The sequence below is a fragment of the Neofelis nebulosa genome, chromosome 2, assembly GCF_028018385.1.
Source record: "Neofelis nebulosa isolate mNeoNeb1 chromosome 2, mNeoNeb1.pri, whole genome shotgun sequence".
Lineage (NCBI taxonomy): Eukaryota > Metazoa > Chordata > Mammalia > Carnivora > Felidae > Neofelis > Neofelis nebulosa.
In genome coordinates, this window is record NC_080783.1 from 212,961,606 (window position 1) to 212,978,023 (window position 16,418).

At 48.8% G+C, this 16,418-nt stretch overlaps 1 protein-coding gene across 7 annotated transcripts in view; it reads right to left on the reverse strand.

The window, feature by feature from the left end:
• Positions 1-1,688: 1,688 nt before the first annotated feature.
• Positions 1,689-16,418, reverse strand: part of AADACL3 (arylacetamide deacetylase like 3) — an 81,301-nt gene continuing 66,571 nt past the window's right edge. For 4 of the 7 annotated variants that reach the window (XM_058719017.1, XM_058719016.1, XM_058719015.1 and 1 more), the window contains 3 exons: positions 8,676-8,892; positions 6,718-6,781; positions 1,689-4,513 (listed from right to left, as the gene is read on the reverse strand). In XM_058719017.1, the coding sequence (XP_058575000.1) occupies positions 3,739-4,513; positions 6,718-6,781; positions 8,676-8,892 (1,056 nt within the window). In that variant the 3' untranslated portion in view covers positions 1,689-3,738. Of the gene's footprint in view, positions 4,514-6,717; positions 6,782-8,675; positions 11,766-13,248; positions 14,012-16,418 lie in introns of those variants that run through there. The other 3 variants (XM_058719014.1, XM_058719019.1, XM_058719013.1) reach the window with 3 other exon arrangements.

Here is a 16,418-nt window from a genome sequence, read left to right on the forward strand (position 1 = left end):
TGGGAGCAAGAAATAGACCTTTGCTATTATAAGCCACTGAGACTGTGGGGACCACTTGTCACTGTGGCAGAACCTAACCTAGACTAGCCCAGAGAAGCCCAGGGATAACAGAGAGTAGCAGCCACTCTGGAGCAGAGACAGAGACAAGGTTTGGGGTCAGAAAGGCCTGGAGGTCCCGGGTGGGGGTGAGGAGGACCCCAAGGAGGACACTGAAAGGGAAGTAGACCGAAAAGCAGCAGATGCTAATTTTGCCCATTTTTCAACTTTGCCTTAGGACCTTGTCCTCAATTACCCCCCGACCAATGAGAGCACTTTGGGATGCGACATGTTGCCCTTTATCAGATGGCACTTGCCCTAGGCTAACTGGCAGATCTTTTCAGGGACGTCCTGGCAGATTACTGAGAAAACAGTTGCAGAGCGTCCAGGTTTAATGGTATACATAGGTGCCCACCTCCCCTGAGCTGGTATTAGCTGGGCACCTCAGCTGGAAAGGCCTACGATGACCAATTCCAAAGTCATTCAGACTTTAAGAAAGCTACAGTTGAAAAAGCAAAGGAAACCAGGAGGCAAAAACACCTAGCTTCTTCAACATGACTCAGATCAGACAGGAGCCAGCACCTAGGTGGATGGCAAATGACTCAAATAAGGTCATGTGGCTCAGTTGTGTCTTTTAATTCTGAATGAGGAGGAAAGGAACGAGCTAATGGGTCATGGGTCACAGCAGAAAAGGGGTGTCGTCAGTTGGATCAGGGTTACAATGCACAGTACCTGGCCAATCACGTGGCCTTGAACCTTACCACAAAGAGACAGGAAGTGAGCAATGTTATTAATGATTCTGAGCCTCAGTGTCCACATCTGTAAAATGGGCTTAAGAGTATCTACTTTGGGGGCTCCTGGGTGGCTTAGTTGGTTAAGCATCTCTTGGTTTTGGCTCAGGTCATGATGTCATGGTTCGTGGGTTCAAGCCCCGCACTGTCAGTGTGGACCCTGCTTGGGATTCTCTCTCTCCCTCTCTCTCTGCCCCTCCCCAGCTCCCTCACTCTCTCTCTCTCTCTCTCTGAAAATAAATAAAATAAAACTTAAAAAAAAAGAAAACCTACTTTGTAGAATTCACATGAGGAACACACGAGCTTGTTGGGGGGACCATAGCTGGTGTATCACATTAAGGATATGCAGATTATGACCTGCTGAGTGAGGAGGTGTGAGCCTCCCTCGTAGGGTGGGCAGGCAGCTCCCTCGGTTTCCTAGCTCCGACCTTGGGGATGTAGAAACCTGGGGGTCTTTTTGATTGAAGGCACAGTTTCAACATGCTCACACAAAGGTAGTAAAGTCTCAAGATTTATTGCTTATAGATCCCAGAAATGGGGTTGTGATGTACAATGAGCCAAGTCCTCTGTTTCAGGTCTCGAGTGAGCAGGAGAGAGAGCAGGGTAGTAAGCACCTGCTACTGATAAGGTGGCTGTGGCAGAGGTCACTAATTTCTTGTGGACTCAACCCTACATGGCTATTTTTAAAGGTGGCCCAGGAAAAGTAGAGTGGGAACTTACAGCAAGAATCCTAAGCTCCAGGTTCTTATCTGAATGTCTAGCCTGTGGGTGTGAGCAGGGCTGTCGTGCTGGAAAATGCTAGGGTAGCAGCTCGAAGCAACTGCTTTCTTATCACAGGGCAATGGAAATTCAAACCCAGCCCCAAAAACGTAACTGACTCATCTCCCTTGGGTATGGTCCTCCACGGGTTCACACACCCCCTGCCATCCCACAGTAGGAGAGCTAACCACCCAACTCCCCAGAAGGCCAGCTCAGTCAGAGGCAGCATAAAACAATGAAGGCCACATTCCAGGAGAGGAGCCTACCCAGACTCAGCTCAGAGACCTATTCTAGAAGGGACCATGCTCCTCAGATCCCAGTGCTGCCCAACAGCTGAGGGGCCACCAGACGAGGTGCTTTCAGTGAGTGGTTCCTAATTCTCCAACAAAGACACCTGCTGGTCTCCTGCTGTGAATGGATTGAGGAGCCACCACATGGGATTCCTCTCTGCCCCATGTTTCAGCACGAGCATTCATCTGAAAGCCAGTTAAGGTCATGCACGGGGGTCTCTGTGCAGCAGACTTGGATCTTGGCCTATAAAAGCTGCTAGCCAACCTGAAGACCAGGTAGGGCCAGCCTGGGAACCTGGGCCATCCCTTTCATTGGAATTTTTTTAAACATTTATTTATTTTTGAGAGAGACAGAGACAGAGTGTGAGTGGGGGAGGGGCAGAGAGCGAGGGAGACACAGAATCTGAAGCAGGCTCACAGAGCCCAATGCGGGGCTCAAACTCACAAACTGCGAGATCATGACCTGAGCTGAAGTCGGAGACACCCAACTGACGGAGCCACCCAGGCGCCCCTTCTTTGGAATTTTTATTCCTCACGGACAAGTGGCCAACTTGTTGAGTGGTCCTTGACATCCCTTGCCACATCCAAGTACTCTGATTCAGAGTTCATTTAGCTTCTGTGGTAGAGTAAGCATCGATGTCCACCCAGCAGAGTTGGCACTGATGTCCACTCAGTAGAGTAAGTATTGATGTCTACTGTAGAAGAGTGAGTGTTGATGTGAGGAAAATATTCTCTCCTTCCCTCATGCTCAGTCCAAGCACTGGGTGGAGTTGATCCCATCCTTCACCCCAAGGCCAGTATGGGACTTAGGCCTGGCCAGTCAGAACATTCCATTCCCTTACTTGTGGCACCTGGACACACCACCCAAAATGCCCACAGAGCTATTGAGTTACAATGTGGCTTCTTCTGGCATGGCTGAGAATGAGGCAAGTCTATAAGGACAGACTTGACTCTAGAGAATGTAAGTATGGAGATGCTCAGGGCCACCCATATGCAGAGGTGAAGGTGAAGTAAATGCAGAGGAGAAGAGAAGGCAGCTGGTGGCATCGTCTGAGTTCCTAGATCAAACCATACCTGATTTATCCTTGGAATTCATAGCTACATCAACCAATACATTCTTTCCCTGATTTAGGCCAATTTGAGTTGGTTGTGTGTCTTCAGACAGAAATCGTCTTTGCTAATACATCTTCAGCCCTTTGGCTCCTTTGACTCCAGGAGATCCAGAGCTCCCTGGCCAGATGGCTCTTGGCTATCTTCATCAGCCTCTAGGTACCAACCACTATGGAAAACCTATCCATTCTGTCCTAACTCTTCAAGCCCAGACAGTCAAAACTCTGAGCACAGAGGCAGAGGAACAGCAGGAGAAATGTTACTGTGTACCCACAGGGAGAGAGTGACACCAGTTTCCCACCTCCATTCAGCAGTCTAGAACATCAGAGCCCCATCCTCTGAGCTAGGCTGAAAAAAGCCCATGGGATTGCACATGATGCCCGTTTCATTCCAAGGCTAGCCAAGTGCTACCTACAGCCTACATCAGCCTGAACTCTCCCTCAGGGAAGCCACAGGCAACCCTTACATGATCATTCACTCTCTCCAATGGCCACTGCAGCTCAAGTTTTCCTGACCACGAACATGAACAGAGTCCCACCCTCCCCCCAAACCTGTCTCTCCTACTGCTCTCCCTTGAGACATCAGAAACATGCATTCTGCAGTTCTAGAAGCTGAAGCGAGAAGAACATGGCAACCTCGACACCCTCCCCAGCCCCACTCAGCCTCACCTACATCACAACAAAGAGTCCCATTGGGGAACCAGATCGTGGCTGAATGCACACTTCCGCAGCTCTAACAGGAAGGAAAGACGGTCACAACTTATTTAGAAAATGGACCATGGCATTTAGAATCCTCGTGGAGCAGGGGAATTGCAAGTAGCCCATATCAAAGGTGCTAAGCACTCCGTGGAAACCATCCTCCATGTGGTGCCATGTCACCGGGACTCCCAAGTCCTCCAACCGCTTCTTGAACAACAGTGAATGGTCCCGGAGAAGGTCATACTCACAGCTCACAATGCAAGCCTCGGGGAGCTGAGACATGACTTCATCTTCTGCGATCAGGGGTGAGTTCATCAAATCCAGAGCGAGGTTTGTCTCCAGGTAGGCAGCCTCGTTTAGGGGCTCACGGGGCATCGGCCGGTAGCTTTTCTTCTTAAACCTCTCCGGGATGTTTTCTGCACCCAACCACTTTCTGTACTTTTCCCAGACTTCAGCAGGCAAGTGGGCACCTTTCATGATGGTGCTTTTCCAGGACGGGTTGATGTCCAGGTAACAACTCCAACAGTAGAAGGCAAAATTCCAATTGAGCAGTGGGATATTCCTGTTCTGCTGATAGGAAGGGGATTGAAAATCCACAGCTTGGAGGATGGCGTAGACCAGGATCTGAGCACGGATCTTGGGGAGATCTGGACAGTCCAAAAGTTTTTGACAAACTATCGTGGCCACTCCCCCTCCCACACTGTCACCACAGACCACGACCCGATCTGGATCCACCCCATACACATTCAGGGACTTCAAGAAGTGGATGGTGGCTGCAATACAGTCTCGTACCGCCACCGGGAATTTATGCTGGGGCAGGCGGCGGTATCTAAAAAAGAACCAAGGAACACGGTTTATGCTCATCGCCCTAGGAGAGCCAACAATACGTGTCTAGCATCCCTTAGGCCAAATTTCATCCATTAGTCTCTCTTTCTGAAGCCCAAGAAAGTGAACTCACGGTATGAGCCTTCCATGAGGTGATAGGCATGAAGCCTGGCACACAGGATCCGTGAGTGGCGGTTGCTGTTCCCTCCATCTCAATGACCCTTTGGGGGACAGGCTGTGACCACGAGAGCCCTGTCATCTGCCTATGGGTCAACAACTTAGCAATCACCAACATGAACCCCATCTTTCTGAACCTACCCGTGGGTCCTTCCCTGGCTCACAGCTGTCCCCTTTTCTTATGATTCTTGTATGAGCAACTCCAGATTTGCCTGGGTTTCAATTCCAATTAACCCTGCCGTGCTTGCAGGTTTTGTGGGAGGATCTTGCAGACATAAATACCACCAGGGGCCAGCAGTTAACGTACGGGTCTCCTCCAGATCACCCACGTCCACTCCGGACCACTGCTGTCCTAAAGGTGCACCATGCACGTACTGCCATGGAGGTCAGCAGCGTGGCATGCGAGACCTCCCGGTTTCTCAAGAGATTCCAGAAACCTGGGTGTTGTGAGAAATGTTACCATTTTAAATGCTGGTCTCAAATTTAAAAAAGAAAGAAAAAAAATATTCTGTGGGACCCACGAACTTTTGCCAACCAATCCCATCGCGATGCCTCCTCTTTTAAGCCACCCTGAGTTCATGCCAGGACAGCAATGTTTCTACTCTAAAGCCTCATCTATCTTGGATTCATAAAATAATTCTGTTGCAGAGATTTGCTGGCATACTATAGTGACCAGAGTTGTAAAGCATATCATGGCCAACACTTGGATCAAGACGTCTACCCCACTGCAGACACGGTTTGGGAGCTGAGAACTGTAAAGTGAGTGGTTTCTCTGGGGTCCTCTGCCTCATCCAGGACCGATTTCTGTATCTTTCACTCTAACTCAACCAGCTGTGCCACACGGAAGCTGGGAAACGTATTCCCACCAAGACATTGGCATTGGTACTGCTCTATGGAATGTGCATTTATTAAATTTTTTTAGGAGCAGGAGTGGGGAGGGGCAGAGAGAGAGGAAGACACAGAATCCAAAGCAGGCTTCAAGCTCAGAGCTGTCAGCACAGAGCCCGACGCGGGTCTCGAACCCACAGACCGTGAGATCATGACCTGAGCTGAAGTCAGATGCTTAACCAACTGAACCACCCAGGCGCCCCTGGAATGCGTTTTTAAATGAAACCGCAGGGAGTGTGTTATGCTAAGTGAAATAAGCCATACAGAGAAAGACAGATACCATATGGTTTCACTCTTATGTGGATCCTGAGAAACTTAACAGAAACCCATGGGGGGAGGGGAAGGGAAAAAAAAAAAAAAAGAGGTTAGAGTGGGAGAGAGCCAAAGCATAAGAGACTCTTAAAAACTGAGAACAAACTGAGGGTTGATGGGGAGTAGGAGGGAGGGGAGGGGAGGTGATGGGCATTGAAGAGGGCATCTTTTGGGATGAGCGCTGGGTGTTGTATGGAAACTAATTTGACAATAAATTTCATATATTAAATAAATAAATAAATAAATAAATAAATAAACCGCAGGAAAGATTAATCAGGAAGGAACCATCCTGCCCCCTTGGGACAAGGTGTCAGGTGGCAGGGGAGGGAGGATGAGGCCACTTGACCACAGTGACCGCTCCTCTTATGTGTCCACTTTGCCCGGGGAGGGGCCACCCCAGGTCTCTCCTGCCCCTGCCCCGTGTCTCACCGGGGTGGACGTCCCTCTCGGGAGCACTTGGGAATTCTACGGCAATGGCCGAGGTTGCCTGTTACCGTGCAGGGCACTGTGGCATTTCGCATAGGAGGTGCTAAGTGTCTGGAACGTGCTTCTGTGCCACCAACAGGGCTCATGTTTGCAAAGGCCTGCACTTGATCTACCCAGAGAAGACCACTCCCCACACAGCTTCCAGATGTTACCATGCACAGAACGCCCGAGGGCCACCCACAGGGAGGAGTGCTGTTCTCTGCCTCTCCCTGTCCCTCTCCTCACCGCTGCTCACAGCCCATCATCCCCTGCTCCGGTGTCCTGGTGTCCCTGCATCCCCCTGCCCGCCCCAAGCCCGGCTCTCCACCCCCCTTATCCAGCACCACCCCTCCGCCTTTTACTCACCCAACTGATAGGACCACTGAGCCACTCTTCTTGGACAGATGACAGCATATGACATGATGGGTTTCTAGAAAATAAAAGGTATTTAACATTCACTAGGAAGATTAGTGGCCTCCTTTGCCAGCCATCACCATGAGCTTCCCCCTTCTCTCTGACAACCACCACAGACAGAGAGCTGGGGCTGATCCTAACAAGCTTTTGCAAACTTTCCAGCTGTGGAGCAGTCCTTCCTCCCCACCTTCTGGAACTTCTCCTCTGAGATCCTGTCTGAAGAACTTCCTCTAAGATTTCCCCCCATCCCCATTGATTCTGCAATCCATTCAAAATATCTGAGATGCCGTTTGGCCATAGAGCACAGGGGTGCGAGCTCTAGATTCAGACCGGAGCTCACATTCCGACTTTGCCTCCTTTTAGCTTGAGCCAAAGTAGTCTGGGGCAAGTGCCTTCACCTCCTTGAGGCTTGACTGCCACATCTGTAAAATGTGTACAATAATAATAACAACAGGGTTGTTTTGGGGGGGTGGTTAATGAGATAACTATTACATAGAGGGCTTCCACAGTGCCTGCTGTGTAAATATTAATTATTAATAATATTTATCAATACCTACTGACTGTTACTGCCATCCATTATGCAGACCAAACCAAAACCATGGTTGCATCAAATCCCTTACTCTCAAAAGCTACCGCAGTGTGCCTCTGACATTCCACAGTTTAGAAGGCAGGGCTGAAACCAAATAAAAGGGTTTTTTCCCTTGAATTCATGGGGCACCAGTGTGTGTGTGTGGGGGAGGGGTAAGATAATAAAACGGTCTCGATTTTGAGTTTTTTCTGTCATTAATTTTCCTCAAATTGTTGGTTCTCCTGTCTGTACCAGAATTTGTCTCAGACGATAGCTGGTATGAAACAAAAGGACATGTGTTTAGCTATTTCCACTTTTTAAAAAATCCTATTTCCAACTGAATAGAGGTGCTGGTTGTAGAACACTATGAATGTACTAAACACCACTGAATTGTACACTTTAAAGTGGTTAATTTGGGGGTGCCTGGGTGGCTCAGTCAGTTAAGCATCCAACTTTGGCTCAGGTCATGATCTCACAGTTCACTGAGTTTGAGCCCACGTGGGGTGAGTTCGTTGAGCCTCACTTCGAGCTCCACACTTAGGACTCTCTCTCTCTCTCTCTCTCTCTCTCTCTCTCTCTCTCTCTCTCTCCCTCTCTCTTTCTTTCTGCCTTTCTCTCGCTTGGGACCTCTTCCTATCAAAAATAAATAAATAAATAAATAAATAAATAAATAAATAAATAAAAATAAATAAATAAATAAATAATTGGGGTGCCTGGGTGGCTCAGTCGATTGAGCGTCCGACCTCTGCTCAGGTCATGATCTTGCAGTTCGTGAGTTCGAGCCCCGTGTCAGGCTCTGTGCTGACAGCTCAGAGCCTGGAGCCTGCTTCAAGTTCTGTTTCTCCCTCTCTCCACCCCTCCCTCATTCACACACTTTCTCTCAAAAATAAATAAACATTAAGAAAAAAAGTGGTTAATTTTATGTGGTGTGAATTTCATATATATATATATATATATATATATATGGATATTTCATATATATATATGGATATAAACATATCCATAGATACACACATATACACATATGTGTATATGTGAATATATACACATATGTGTATATATGAATATATGAATGTAAATAGAGCATATATATGAATATATATATTTATATAGCATATGTATATATGAATATATATGTTGCATATATAGGTCTCCTTAGTTCCAGAAAGAGATCAGTACCTTGCATATCTTTGCCACCTGGATGATCTGGGACCCGCTAACTGTCCGGGTCCTACAGCGGCTTATAGACTGGGGTGCCACCTCTTGCTGGAAGGTGGGTGGCCACCCAGCTCTGCTCTGGGACTGTCATACTATGGGTGGGGTCTGAGGGAAAGACTCTTACTCAGGCTCCCCAGGACCGCCCCGCCGCCGTGGTAGAACACGATGCCAGGCCTGGGGATGCAGGAAAATGCTTTGGGCTGGTACAGCTTCACAGGGATTGTCCCGTAGCGGAGGTCTGTGACCACGACATCCGGATCCTCCTTCAGTGGCCTCAGATCATGCATGAAACGGACAAATCGGGGCATAGAACAGATTCTCAGTTTCTCGAAAATCATCCCCTGTTGGTGAGAGAGGAGGAAATGAGGCCGGAAGGATTTCAGTCTGTGCTGCGCTCGGGTGCAGCCGCCACCCGTGCCCCCAGCGGAGTGGCTGGAGGGCAGGCTGGACCACGTGTCCACGTGCACCCTTGCAACACTGCAGTAAGTCCACCCCACCTTGGCCCACGCTGCCCCCTCATCCTCTTTCCCCAGACAATTGACACCCGGTCCCACAAACCAAGCTTCTGGCCACCCCGTGAGGGTCCCTCTCCCCCAGAGCACCCCCAACCGTGGCCTGGACGTGACCTCTCTTCCCGGGGCAGGTCCTCCTGGACCAGCCCAGCCCATGCAGCCGTCCCAAGCATCAGTTGCTAGTTTTAAGACGTGATAACTACACTGTGGTTATGTTTTTTAAAAGGTGAGGGCATTCTGGTCTTTCAGAGATAATGACTGAAACCTTTTGGATAAAATAATATGATGTCTGAGGTCCACTTCCTGAGAATGAGAAGGGGGAAAAGGTGGGGGCACCGGTGAAACAAGATTGGCCAGGAGTCAGCAATCAGCACTGGGGGGAGTGTACGTGGGGCATCTCCATAGTTTTCTGTCTCCTTTGGTGCATATCTGAAAGTTTGCATGATAACAAAATAAAAGTAAACAAAGTGTCTCTCACCCAGGCACCCTCTTTCTAGTGGTTCCTAACCCTCTCTGCACCAATGCCACTTTGGCTTTCCGCGATGCCTGTGGACCTCATCACAGAATGTTTTTGACACCTAAAATAAAATATGTGGGATTACATACGAGCACACAACAGCGAGATCTAGCGGCTGGTTTAATACCATTATTACTTCGAAGAAATGAGGCATCCGTGCAATTTTTCACCATATCTGCGATGGCTGTAATCCGCTCTGGAAATACGCGGGATTCCTCTTGGTGACAAAGCCCCAGGTTGTGCTGTCACAACTGTGGTCTGTCCCCTTCATTCTTCATGGAAGGGAACCCCGCATTTCCTTTAGAGGTGAGTGAAAATGGAGCGTTTTTTTTTACCCCACCCACTTTCACGGACCCCTTGTCTTTGGTCCCCTTGGGGATTCAGAGAACCCCGGATGAAGAAGCCCTCTTTCGCTTTGCTGGAAGCACCTGCCACTCTGTAAGTGGATTGGTTTATAGTGGTTTTGCCTGATTCTTCTCTCTGTCTCCCCACCAACACTGCCATGAGACTATAAGCTCCCTGAAGGCAGACTCTATCTGGGACTTTATTTCTCTTGCCCCTCATTGATCCCAGAGCCACAACTGGTGGACGACACATCGTAGTTACATGACACATCTTCGTAAAAACGAAAAAACAAAACCAAAACAAGCAAACAAAAAAAAAAGCAAGTCAACAAACAGTAATAAGGCTAATATGTATTGAGGGTTTCCTTTATGCCAGGAATTGTAACCTGCACTCGGGACGGTTTAGCTCATCACAGCCCATAGCATGCTATGGAGTCTGGACTAGTATTTCCCCTTCTTTTGCAGATGAGGAAACTGAGTCACCGTATTTGGGAGCCCAGACTACAGACTATGAGGGTCAAGGTCAGGAAAGCCAGGGGACAAATCATCAGGCCTTGTGAAAGCTGGACATAGGAAGCCTTCGGCCAGTGGGTTCTTCTCCAGGAAGGGGTCTTCATGGGAACAGGTGTTTGCACTTGCTTTTCATTATGTAAGAGAGTTGAGAAAGCCTCAGCCTCTGGGGGGGGTGGCTAAGATGGTGGAGCTGTAGGGGGGCCCTAGGCTTGCTTCATCCCTCAAACACAGCTAGATAATGTCAAATCACCCAGGAAAATTGATCTGAGGACTCACACAAAAAACTGCACAACAAGAAGGAGAAAAAGAGGCCACATCGTGGAAGGTAGGAAGGTGCAGAGACGTGATTTGGGGAAGAAAAGAATTGCAGATACTGCAGAGGGAAGGGAGCCCTGATCATGGAGAGAGAGGACAGAGATTGAGAGACAGAGAGAGAGGGGGAGAGAGAGAGAGCAGGGCCCAGGGGACCACATAAGAAAAAGATTTGCCCAAACCATTGACGGGGAAATCAAGAGGGGCCGAACATCGCAAGTCGCACAAGCAGGGGGACCCACAGAAGGCAAAGAAGTCAGAGGCACGGCCTGGTGGGCTTAGCGGTGCTTCAGGGAAGGAGGGAGGAGGCCCAGGAGTGGGCAGCGTGGTCTGAGGATCCCCTGGGTCACACTGGGAGACACAGTTTTCCTGCTTGGAGTGCATCTGGGAGAGGTGGCACAGCCTCTCAGGGGACAAAAGAGCCCCAGGCGCCCACATGCTGCCCCGTTCACAAGCATCACAAGCAAAGGAACAGAGACAGAAGGGCAGCAAACCTTGGCATTGGCTTTTTGCTGCGCTTTACCACAGACTCCAAGCCCTGCGCGGTCATGCGACTGCCCTTCTGGGACAAACAGGCACCGGCCACAGCACAGTGAGACCCTACCCCAGAGGATCAGCATGGGTCCGTGCCACACTGGGTCCCTGAATTTGGAATTGTGAAACACAGCCGGGTACCTGAGATAAAACACAAGAGTACTGTGCCACCAGGCAGCAGAGAGCCAGGACACAGAGGGAGGCAGGGGCATCTGAGGGACACCTGGGACACACAAGGGAGATTGTTCACTCTTCTGTGAGGGCTTCCTGAGCAGCAGCAGGGGAGAACTCCCTCCTCCAGGTGAGAGAGAGAGAGAGAGAGAGAGAGGAAGGACTGATGTCATTCCCCAGCCCATCACACTGCCGGACTTCAGTGGGCAGCACAGCATCACCCAGGGGAAGCTGGAGCCCCTTACTCCAAGCCCCTCCCCCCTGCGCCTTGCAGGTGCTTCTGAACTAGGGCAAGTCCCCCTGAGAGCTAGTGCAGCAGGCCCCTCCCCCAGAAGACCAGTGCAACTCCCCCCCAACACACACACACACACACACACACACACACACACCCCCACCAGGTCTACTGATCACAGAACGCAGCTCTAGGGGAAATACGATCCAGCTTCTTTTAACAAGCAGACTAAAACACACCTAGTTAAAGCTCGCCATACACTAGACAAGGTCCAAACACCCCACTGCAGGCAAGGAGAAGTTCCGCAGAGGATTGACCTGAGGGAAAGAGCAGCCAAAACACAGCAGCAGAGTGCACACGGCATACACCAGAGACCCTTCCTGAAGCACCAGGCCCTGAACAGTAAATGAGGTCTTCTTGGTATAGCCATTACTCTCGAGACACCTGGCTGGCTCTGACAGTTAAGCGTCTGACTCTTGATTTCAGCGCAGGTCACAACCTCGAGCTTCGTGAGATCGAGCCCTGTGTCAGGCTCTATGCTGACGGCACAGAACTTGCTTGGGATTCCCCCTCTCTCTCCCTCTCACCCTCTGCCCCGCTCGTTCTCTTGCTCTCTCTCAAAATAAATAAATGAACATTATAGCCATAACTCTCAGGAGCAGGAAACAGAACAGGCTTTCCTAACACACAGAAGACACAGACGTAAACAAAATGCCAAGACAGAGGAATGCATCCCAAAAGAAAGAACAAAAAGGGGTCACGGCCAGGGATCGAATCGAAACAGATATAAGTAATACGCCTGACCTAGAATTTAGAACAACAATCATGAGGATACCAGCTGAGCTTGAGGAAAGCAAAGAAGACACCAGGGAGTCCCTTCCATTACATAAGAGAGTTAACCGTGTTTTCTGTATTCAGTCTGTCAGCCCTCTGGAAAAGCACAACCAGTCCCCATTGGCAACTTTGACACAATTCTCCCCATGATCTATTTGTATCTATTCTATTAAATTCACACACCAGTAGCAATGAGCAGAATCTGACTATATGACATAAACAGTTTTCCATCTCTCAATAGTAAAAAGATTGTGTGTGTGTGTGTGTGTGTGTGTGTGTATCTAAAGCTACATTCTGAAGTTTTGCTCATTTGTACTAATTTACTAATTGGCTGCATGTGTCTTTGTTGTTGGCTGGTTCTAGCTAGGTAGGTGGTAATGGGGGCTCAAAATCCGCAGTAACTCATTCCTGTGTTCACAGCTTCATAGTGTGTGCTGTGAAGACAGTAAGACAGGAGGCAGGGAGGGTGGGACTGGAATTGATCTTTCTTTCCTGTTAACCGAGGAAGTAAATCTTTTTTCATTTTCTGGCTCTGAGCCCAGTACAGCTTGAGAAACACTAGGAAGAAATTGAGAACCTCTTAGTTAATAGGTTCCCTAATAGGGATCACTCAGATGTGAGAATAAAATGCAGCCAGCCTGTCTCTGCTGCTGCGTCAATGCAACTAGAATCTTCTCATGTGGTTTCCCAACCTCCTCCTTGAACCCTCAGGCGGAGAGGGAACTCACCCATCTCAACAACAGCAGGAAAAGGCAATCCAGGACCCGCAGTTTCACCGGGTGGCCGATGGCTGCAGGGATGTCCGCAGTAAGGAAATGGCTGCAGATTACCCACAGACCAACCCCCAAGAACGCACAGGCTGCCATGAGAAGGGGCAGGAGCAGGACTGCCATCATGCTGTTTTTCAACACAGAGGAGGCTAAGAGAAGAGGTTGTTCGGTGCCGGACACGGTCAGGAGTCAGCAGCCCTCCTCCACTTATACACCACAACCTGCCCTCCCCACCTCCCCATCTCCACAGCATTGGCCCAGCCCAGGTGAGTCACAGACTCAGGTGAGGACATAATTCTAGGGCAGGGCCCATGCAGAGGAGAAAGTGGTTCATGCAGCCTGACTCAGCTGGAAATGAGGGCTCCAAAGTTCCAGCTACACCCTGGAGCACTGCTACGTGAAATGGCCTTGGAGGAGCACCTGGGTGGCTTAGTTCGTTAAGTGCCCACCTCTTGGTTTCGGCTCCGGTCATGATCTCAGTCTGTGAGTTCGAGCCCCGCGTCAGGCTCCGTGTTACCACTGCGGAGCCTGCTTGGGATTCTCTCTCTCTCCCTCGGACCCTCACGCACGCTCTCTCTCAAAATAAATAAATAAACTTAAAAAAAAAAAAAAAAGAAGTGGCCTTGGAGAAGTCACCATGGATGTCACAAACACCATTCCCTCCACCTGTGCTCTGGTGGCACTCATCCCCTAATTACACTCTGGCCATGCTCGCTGTTCCTTAGTCTGCCAAGGAGGTCCTCCCCTACTGCAGGTCTCTGGTCAAATGTCACCTTCTGAGTGAGGCTGTGCCTGGACACCTGATTTAAAGGTATACCTCCCCACCAGCATCCCTATGCCCATCCCACCCTCCATTTCTTCATGGCCTTTATTATCACCTGAAATATCGCATACTTCACTTGTTTGTTTATTGTCTGTGGAGTGGCACCTCTGTGGGGACAAGAATTTTTGCTTTGTTCCTTGCTTTATCCTCAGAGGCTAGGTCAGGGTTTGGTGCTTAGCAGGTGCTCAGCAAATGTCTACCGAATGAAGCAATGAATGAACAAGCTCTGTCCTTTTCATTGTAAAGCAGGAAAATTTGAGCTTACCTGCCTTTTCAGGTTAGGTCGAGATCGATGTCGCCGTTCAAAATCTTCCCTAATGACAAGTCCCACATCTGCAGTAATAACGGTGATGGCTGCCCTCTCTTCCACCTCCCCACCATGGTGTCAGAGCACAGGGAGATCCTACCCGCCCGGGAGAGACCTGGCAATGTCTAGAGACATTTTTGGTTGTCACAACAAAATGGGCAGGGTGGGGCTGCTACTGGCACCGCAGGGGTAGGTTCCAGAGATGTTGCTTAACATCCGGCAATGCACAGATGGCCCCGACAGAGAGGAGGTACCTGGTCCAACAGGCCAGTAGTGCCCAGGATGAAAAACCCTGAGCTAGTAAGACTTGGATTTGAATCCTGGCTCTGCCCCATCCAGCATTCTCATCGTGAGCGAGTTACAATACACTCTCTGAGCCTCAGCTTCCGAGACTGTAAGATGGGGATAATAATAGTAACTCCATTAGCTTTCAGTGTGTATTTCTTTGAATCCAATGAAGTAGAACATTCTTTCATATTTTATCCATTATTTGAGGTTTTTCCTTTACGGATTCATGTGAATTTATTTTGTGTCTTCATACTCTGTATCTAAAATTTTCTATTTTCGTTTATCTTTTTGCACTGACTTGAAAAAATATTTGTAGTAATAACATTGGTGACAGACGGTGACCACACATATTGTGGTGAGCACTTAGTAATGTATAGAATTGCTGAGTCAGTATGCTGTGCATCTGAATCTAATATCACACTGTATGGAGTGTATACTTCAATAAAAATTTTTTTAAATATTTTTAAGGATTATTTTCTAGTTATTTGCTTTTTTAACTTTGTTAATGTCGTTTTTCTGCATTGACGTTTGTAATTTTTCCACAATGAAATCTCTCATCTGTTCTCTTATTATGCTGAGAAAGATCTTTTTTACAGTACATGAAACTATATGGCAATGATTTTGAAAATGAAGATTTTCTTTGTCAAAATATAAATATCTGGGGGCGCCTGGGTGGTTCAGTCGGTTCAGCATCCGCCTCATGATTTCAGCTCAGGTCATGATCTCACTGGTTCATGGCATGGGGCCTCACGTCAGGCTCTGCACTATCATTGGGGATTTTCTCTCTCCTTCTCTCTTTGCCCCTCCCTTACTCACACATGTGCTCTCTTGCTCTCAGAATAAATAAGTAAACTTAAAATATATATATGAATTTCACCCAAGAAATAGAAAATACGCATAGATCAATTACTATGAGAAGGATTAGAGTCTGTTACCACTGAGGTTTATAAACACTTAACCCAGAAATTATGCAAAAGCACAGGGAGAATGAGGGAATGCCTACATATAAGCACCGAACCATTTTTTATTTCCTGGTTGTATTACTTAGGATCAGTAATTCCAGCTGCTATAACAAAAGATTTTGGTAGAATAAAGACTAATTTTCCCCTCCCAACACAGACACGGCGTGTTTGATGAACATCCGCACCACTTGGTGATTACAGGATCCATGTTTCTTTCCGTCTGATGTTCTGCCATCTTCCAGGACCTCCGCCGATCCTCCGTGCCTTGCCAGGAGCCCCAGGAATGATATGCTCGTGGAAGAACCCGTGGAGGTGAACTTAAGGGCCAGGCCTGGAAATACATCCCATTGGCCGGAACGCATTCACATGGCTTCACCGAAATGCATGGGACTCGGGGGGGGGGGGGGGGGGGGGGCAAACCTTCCATCTACCTAACGATGAAAATGAAATGGAGTTTGGCGGATTCATAGGATCGTTCTGCCACGCAGCCTTTTGTCCAACAAGCAAGAGGAGATTTAATACAGGGAATTCAAAACACTGTAGGCAGGGTGGAGGGAGGGCAGGCTTTCAGTAAACAGCACCCCAGGTGTCACAAGAAACCACGCTGCTGACTGATCTCTGGAACAGGAAGAGGGCTGACCCGCCAGGGGACACCAGGAGGCGCATGCAAAACGTGGAGGCTTCTACCGGCTGGTGCTCACGTGCGCATGCTCGGCGCTGCCCGGGAAGAGTGGCTTCCGCTCCTAGC